The sequence below is a fragment of the Panthera tigris genome, chromosome F3 (assembly GCF_018350195.1).
Source record: "Panthera tigris isolate Pti1 chromosome F3, P.tigris_Pti1_mat1.1, whole genome shotgun sequence".
Taxonomy (NCBI): domain Eukaryota; kingdom Metazoa; phylum Chordata; class Mammalia; order Carnivora; family Felidae; genus Panthera; species Panthera tigris.
The window spans coordinates 33,310,295-33,317,688 of record NC_056678.1 but is presented as its reverse complement, the minus strand read 5'-3'; the positions used below and the strand labels follow the sequence as shown (position 1 = coordinate 33,317,688).

The 7,394-nt window shown below is 46.2% G+C and overlaps 3 protein-coding genes across 5 annotated transcripts in view; all 3 read right to left on the bottom strand.

Moving 5' to 3' along the window:
* The window catches only part of LAMB3 (laminin subunit beta 3), a 164,289-nt gene extending 162,052 nt beyond the window's left edge, over positions 1–2,237 (bottom strand). The window contains exon 1 of the mRNA XM_042976615.1: positions 2,176–2,237. The gene's annotated coding sequence lies outside the window, so the exon portion shown is untranslated. The remainder of the gene's footprint in view (positions 1–2,175) is intronic.
* CF3H1orf74 (chromosome F3 C1orf74 homolog) lies at positions 8–2,264 on the bottom strand. Its single transcript, XM_007096148.3, has 2 exons — positions 2,176–2,264; positions 8–1,474 (listed from the first exon to the last, which is right to left on the bottom strand). The coding sequence occupies exon 2, from the start codon at positions 1,395–1,397 to the stop codon at positions 588–590; it is 810 nt and encodes a 269-aa protein (XP_007096210.2). The 5' UTR covers positions 1,398–1,474; positions 2,176–2,264; the 3' UTR covers positions 8–587.
* Positions 2,265–5,516: 3,252 nt separating this feature from the next.
* The window catches only part of IRF6 (interferon regulatory factor 6), a 37,712-nt gene continuing 35,834 nt past the window's right edge, over positions 5,517–7,394 (bottom strand). For all 3 annotated transcript variants that reach the window (XM_042976632.1, XM_007096149.3, XM_015543857.2), the window contains exon 9: positions 5,517–6,495. In XM_042976632.1, coding sequence (XP_042832566.1) covers positions 6,271–6,495 — 225 coding nt within the window. In that variant the 3' untranslated portion in view covers positions 5,517–6,270. The remainder of the gene's footprint in view (positions 6,496–7,394) is intronic.

The window sequence follows — 7,394 nt, the reverse complement described above, 5'->3', positions numbered from 1 at the left end:
GTTTACATACTTTAGAGTGTGGGTTTTCCCACAGAGATTTCTGACTTTATTATTTTTTTTAACCTACTGTAAAATAAACTTCACCTAACAAGTCTCTGTTCCTCTGAACTCTTAGTTTACCCCTGAATGACAGACATATCACAACACAATCATAAGACATTAGAGAATCCTGGTCTACTCTCCCTAGTCCGATTCAGTTGGTGGTATATAAACATGCAGTAAAACTTACCTAGTCCTCTACTTTCTGGCAGACACTGCCCACCGGGGCAGGTATATTTACAACCACCACACAAGAACAGACTACTTGACTTCCACCGCCTGTCTCCACAATCTTTCTTCTATCCCCTATCCAGTGAAAAATGAACAGACATCTCAGTTAAGTCACGAGGACTCCCTACTATAGAAATGGCAACTATGTACAACCAACACCACTATCACCTGTTCCCATGCCCACTGAGATGAGGACAACTGTTCGCAGAATTTTTCCCTAATTTTCTCAAGATGCTCAGAATTGGTCATTGAGATGCCATCCCTAACCCGGAGCTGATCATCTACTGAGCATCTTCTACATGAGAGAAGAGCTGAAGTCAGAGAGCCACAGCTGGCAACGTGACTATCTCGGAGGAGATGCTCAAGTCAGCAAAGTCATTCTGCCTCCTACATCGAGTTCTAAGGTCCTTCTCCCAAGTGTTTATAATCTCCCTCAGGGCTGGGAACAAGCTCTCTGGGACACTAAAGGAATAGAGCAAGACTGGGGACTGACCAAGCAGCCATGAGATCCGGGCAGTGAAAACCCGTAGTGGGGTCAGGCCTAAGCAGTTGTCATCTCCCTGGTTCAGATGAAAGGTATATGGAACAGGATAGCCCAGGAGGACCCCAAACACAGTACAGAGATTCCAGTCTGAAGAACGAAGTCTGCTGCAGGAGACTTCCAGGGGTAAGTCCCTCTGCAGCCCTTGCAAATGTGTGATGATCTCAACGATTATGGCCTTCAAATCCTGAAGTTGGTCCAGGGAGCAAATAGAAGGGTGAGGTTGGGAGCTGGAAACATCCACAAAGGCTATGGTACCAAGCAGTACCTGCTCCAAGCGCTGACATACATGCTCAGGACTGACAATCAGGCTGTTTTCTCCAATCTCAAGGATGTGAAGTCCCTGGGTCAGGAAGCCCAAGCCCTGCAACTCCTCCAGATAGCTCTGGAGCTCTGATGTCCCTGCACAACTGCAATCATAGAGCAGGGCTGGCTTCAGTCCCCGGGCCACGGCCAGCACCTCTCCAGCTAGGTGAAGGCAGACGGCTCGGGGTGGGCCCCGTCTCTTTCCCATGCCCAGGGTCTGCTGAGCAGCTGCCACCAGCATCTGAGGACTTGGTGTTGACATGGGATCTGGAAGCAACATCAAGCATGGCCTCCTTACCTAGCCACAGTTCCCTGCCCTGGACCGCATCTGTAAGCTCCAGTCACTTGAGGAAGGGCCTAAAAACAAAGCAGTAGCAGGGACTGTTAACACCAGCCAGTGACACATCAGGAAACCTGCCAACAGCCTTCCCCTAAACTTTACAGCACCTTCCAAAGATCTTTTTGTCCCTCCCTCTGCTTTGAAATGCTAATACAGACCAGACAAGATGAGATCATCAATCGTAACTCATTTCTAAGGCTGCCTTAGTCTCCCTTAGTCCCAAATTTCGTGTGTCTTTCAGGCCTCATGGCTAGATTTATATTCTCTCTGATTTCTTCTAAATTTTACCTGTTGTAAACTACTTTCTTGGATTCAACCCTTAAGGAGTTTGGGGCAGAGAAGTGGCAGGGCTGTCTTTGGCAAAATTCCGGGCATTTCATCTAAAATTGCCCTTCTGAGGTAAAATTCTAGGTTCCAAAATTCTAGGTTTCCATTGCCAGCTTCCTCTTATCTTCCCGCCAATAACTAGGAACAGCGGTCTGATTAAATACACACAAGAATGTGGACTTACAACCACTGCACCCTGAGACGTAAAAGTAAATAAATAAAACCTGTTAGAACTGCAGGAGGGCTGTGTTTTACTTTTGTGGTCCCCGCCTTTCCCTTCTGGCCGATGTCGACGGACCCTCGGAAGATGGGCTAACTCCAATCCCCCCACCCTGTCCTGAGCACACTACAGTGATTTGTTAAATGAGGCAGGTCTCTTTCACACACGTACGTTCTGCTTCCACTTCCGCTGCAGGTTCGCAGGCTCAGAAATGCCTTCCAGTTTCGTGCGGGCTGCCGAGGACACGGCGAGGACCGCGGGCTCCGCCGCAATACTGGAAAGCCCCTTCAACGCTCTGGGTTCCGAGTCGGCGAAACGGGCCTACCGCGCTTGCCCAACACAAGCCCTCCCACCGCTTTCCGCGACGTCATCCATTCTCCTCGCGCGCCTCGCGTTAGAACCTCTGGCAAGTCCGTGCCGGAAGTGTGGGCTCCTGAGGCCAGGCCCTTTCCGGCCAGACAGAAGCCGGCCCGCCCCTCTGAGTAGGAACGGGGAGGGGCGGAAGTGCACGAAGGAAGGCGGGACCTGGTGAAACTAGCAGCCTGTCGTTGCCCTCACGTGGCTTCGCGTCGTGCCCAGCCTGTGTGTTCTTCAGGCTGAGAAGCCTTAGGAGGGCACGCAACGCAAAGACATCCTTTGATTTGCGTCTGGAGAAATGCGCTTCCCCCACTCCAAACGAAGCCTATCCCGTGGCAAGCGACATGTTTTACACCTCACCTGTGAGTGGCGCTGCAAAGTTGGTTTACTTTGACCTCCCTAAATGCTAAATTTGAGACGCTGAATTCCTAGAAGTGGCTGCACAAGTGCTGTCCTGCCCAAGATTTGTCATCTCTAAGCAGGGTGTAAAGGGCATGAGCATTATTCACTCTGAACAAAGGTGTGCCAGGCACGATTCTAGGCGCTGGCGCTATTACAACGTACAAAATAGACAAAAACCCCACCTTCCCGGAGCTCAAGTTAGAGGAATTCAATTTCCTGACTTCACATAAGAGCAGAGGTGCAGAGGCTTTTCAATCTGCTCAACAAGAAGAAAGTGTGATTTCGCTGAAGGTTTAACGCTCCTAACTGCCAGCTAAGAATTTCTTGAGAAAGCTCATCTGAGGAAATGGCCCAGACTCCATGCTCCATGGGCGGGACAGATGCAGAGGGAACTGCGGGCTCCTACACTGGACGTTGGCACTCCTGGCTCTACCGTGGCGGGGTCTTCAGCCGGTGAAGAGAGGCAACTATGGAGTAAGGATGAGGCCTGCCAGCATGTAGGAACCCCCAGGCTAACACTGGTCCTTAGCTCAGAAGGAGTCAGAAACAGAGACTAGGAACTAATTTGAGGATTTTTCCTTCGCCATATTTATTTTATTTTCCATGGTGGGTTAGCAATAAATCTGTAAGATGAAAGGCTTCCTTAGTTCATTCATTTATTCTAACAACAAATACAGTTGACCCTTGAACAACCCAGGTTTTAGGGGGTGTACACAGGAGATACTCTGTGTATAACTTTTGACTCTCCCAAAACTTTACGAATAGCCTACTATTGACCAGAAGGCTTTCTGATAATATAAGCAATTAGCACATATTTTTATTATAGCAACATGTATTATATACTGTATTCTTACAATAAAGCTAGAGGAAAAAATGCTAAAAAAATATATGAGAAAATACGTTTATAGTACTCTACTATATCAAAAAACAATCTGAGTATAAATGGGCCTATGCAGTTCAAACTTGTGTTGTTCAAGGATGTTATATTTGAGAACGTACTATGTACCAGGCACTGGCAACAAAGTCCAAGACAAACAGTCCCTACTTTCAGCAATTTTGTAATCGAGCAGGACACAAATGCTGAGCAATTACCAGGGAACAGATTATTCTGCAAAAGGAAGTATAGGATGCTTTGGGAACATAAAACCAGATACCTAATTATATAGGGAAGGAACAGCCCAGATCCAACACTTGCTCCCCCAATTTACCTATAGTGTTGTGTTTTGTTTGGTTTTGAACTTTGAGCTAACCTGGTTTGGTGGGGTGGACAGTGAACAAAAAGAAGAGCTGGTGACACCATCTAATTCCCTTTCCACTCTTGAGCAACGTGGACACAAGGAAGTAGAACACATCAAGAGTGTGTCGCCACTAAAGGAGATAAACACTCTCCCAAGAAAGATACACCTCGTATCTATCAATCCATCGGGACCAGAGAAGGAGAACTGAGGGAGATCAGTGGACAGCACTGCACTCTCCCAGCACTGTAAAAACAATAGAAAACATGGAAGAAACCAGGCTGTCTCATGAAGACCACATAGAACCACTCATCCATTCCTCTGACATGTTTGTGAATTTTTTATTACAGTCACATACTGGAAGTTTGATCCTTCTTGGCCCTTCAAAACACAATTTTCAACACCTTTGCCAGCTCATATTATCTGGACCCCCAGCCAGATGGACAGATTGGCTATTAGCCTCTCCAAGAATAAGGGAAAAGCACTACCCAGATCTAGCAGTTGCCCTCCCAGTTTACCTACAGTGGGTTCTTTTTAACTTTGAGCTGGGCAGGTATAGACAGAGGCAGCCAGACACAAAGACCAAATCCTTCACGTCACCCACTCAACAAAATGATCAAAAAATATAAAGGTTCTATACCTTGCATGTTTTCTAGTTTCTAGAAGCCCAACTTCTGCTCACAGATCAGCACCTGACATTTACCCAGATTTCTCTTGGTCATACTTTAGTAAGAGCAGATCCTACTAGGTCCCTTAGAGACCCTAAAACCACAGCTTTAGCATTCTAAATAAGTCCCACTGCCACCTGTGACTGAATTGAGCCTAAGGCTTTTGAAGCTGCCTGACTTTTCAGCTAGCTCAACTTCAGTAGCAAATGGGGGATGGCCTGGTTTAAGTGCAGCACACTAGACAGGGGTTTTCTTATTATGGCCTGGCATGGATAGGCATCAGTATTCAAGAGGATTAGGGGCCTGCAACCAGAGATTAACATCTTGTTCTCCATTTAGGTTTTAGAGTTTCAATTATGCTTGTCTTTAAAAAAAAAAAAAAAAAAAAAAGGTTGGGGGGTAGGACAGAGAGGTCAGGGATGGAGCAAAAGTTAACAGATAAGACCAGTCTGTGGCAGCCATAGTTGCAGTGTTCTACACCATTCTTCACCTGAGTCCTTCACGCCCAGCCACCTCCACAAGAAGGGAGACAAGCAGGTTTGGGCCAGGTGAGCCTTTTGCAGAAGAGCACAGCCTAGTCCTCCTTCACTTTGGCCTTAAAACTGAATACCCCATTTTTCCAACAGCAAAAAATCCAAAGGGTAGTAAAATTGTAAAAGTTTCCAAACAAGAACGAAGTGTCCCTGTTGTAGTCACGAGTTTGTCCTACATGGCCCAGCGCACTCCCAGGTCTTCCTCAAAGAAAAAAAGGAAAAAGAGCTCTATCTTTTCTGAAGAGTACCACTGAGTCATATACTCTTATCTACACCCGCCCCCGCACCCCCCCCCCCCACCACAGTGTTATTTGAGTGGTGGCAAGGTAGATACCGGACAACCAATTCTGCACAATCCCTAGGCCTTCTGTTGACAGATTCCCTTTAGAAGCTCAGTTTATGAGGCTTTACTCCACAGACCAGGTGACTTTCAGACTTTGGCACATATTTCTATTTAGATATCAAGCTTGGTTCCTAAGCAACTAGCCAGTTCCCCTCCCTCTCTCTTACCCCGTCAGGGAGCCAAGCTTACTATACTAGCAGAACAGGTCAAACGGTGATCAATCTTGGACAAATCAGTGCTTGAGGGAACTTTAATAAAAGGAAAAAAAATAGTGCTAGAACAATGCAGAAGGGTTCTGTTCCAGGCAGTTTTTTTGCCTTGTACAAGTAGAATGAAGTTATCAGGCCAGAGTTTTAAAGCTGGCATTGTTTCAGGCATTGTTCCGCCCCTTCACTTTACAGTAATGAATCTGAAGCCTAGAGGTTAAATAACTTGGTAGTTCAAGGTCATACCACTGAAGGAGAGGTGCAGCTAGAAGGCTGGTGTCCAAACTCCCAGGTCAAATCTCCTACTACATTACACTAACATGGGGAGGTTTAAAAAAGAAAGGGGGGATATGAAGGGTGATTTTTCCATAAATTAAATCAACTTTAAAAGTCAAGCGTATGTGGAGAGTTGGAGACCATTGTAAGATCGTAAGAAAGGAGAGGTTTAAGAGCTGGTTAAATCTGAATAAAAAATATCCATATGTACAATACTGTAAAAAAAAAAAAAGATGTCGTTCATGATTACTGGGCTGGCAGGGCAGTGGGTAGTTGCATGCTGGGGGTAGGCTGCATGGGCTGCCAGCTTTCCTGGGTTTGGAGGATGCGGTACAGCTGTTTCAGCTGAGCAACGATGTTATCTTTGATGTCCGGAGTTGAGATCTGCAGGCGGACACTGCCACTGTCAAAGGACCGTGTAAAATCACCAGAAAACATCTCGTAGATCATCCGAGCTACCACCGGAATGACCTGTTCAGGACACAGAGCACACAATTATCTGGTGAAGAAAAGGAATTTTTAAATAGCAGGAGGGGGCGCCTGGGTGGCTCAATCAATTAAGCGTCCAACTCTTGATTTTGGCTCAGGTTATGGTCTTGCAGTTTGTGAGTTCGAGCCCCACATCGGGCTCTGTACTGACGGTGCAAATCCTGCTTGGGATTCTCTCTCTCCTCCTCTCTCTCTGCCCCTCCCCCCCACCCTCCCCCTCGTCAAAAATAAATAAATAAAATTAAATAAATAGATAAATGGCAGGAGGGACTCAAGATCGAAGGAAGGACCAGTGAGGCCCTGGAGAAGTCCCAACTCTAATGTCTAGATAAGGGTACACCTCTGAACCATCCTGCCAAAATTCACTCTAGAAGAAAAAAAAAAAACAAACCTGTATGTATCATCACACCACATGCCTAAGCAAACAGCTGCTTATTTAGCAAGACTTTTACCCACATTTCCTCTGTCGCCTTTTTGTACAAATCCAGGGACCAAACCCAAGTGGTCTTGCTGCCACTTATTAGAATAAAGTTACGTTCTTAAAAGGAACTCAGAAGGTTTTTCTAAGGGGCACCTGGGTGGCTCAGTCAGTTGAGCCTCTGACTTTGACTTAGGTCATGATCTCATGGTTCATGAGTCCAAGCCCCACGTCAGGCTCTATGCCTACAGCTCAGAGCCTGGAGCCTGCTTCAGATTCTGTGTCTCCCTCTATCTCTGTCCCTCCCCTCTTCTCTCTTTCTCTCTCAAAAATAAATAAACATTAAAAAATTTTTTTTAAAAAAGGTTTTTCTAAAAGAGATGGAAAGGATTATATCCTTCCCAGCAAGATTCTGATGTCAGTGAGGGAATGAAAGAGAAGATCTTCACTAAATCAGTCACCC

Excerpts from the sequence above, each read along its gene's own strand:
- CF3H1orf74 (XM_007096148.3), bottom strand. The coding sequence starts at position 1,397 with ATGTTGCTTCCAGATCCCATGTCAACACCAAGTCCTCAGATGCTGGTG.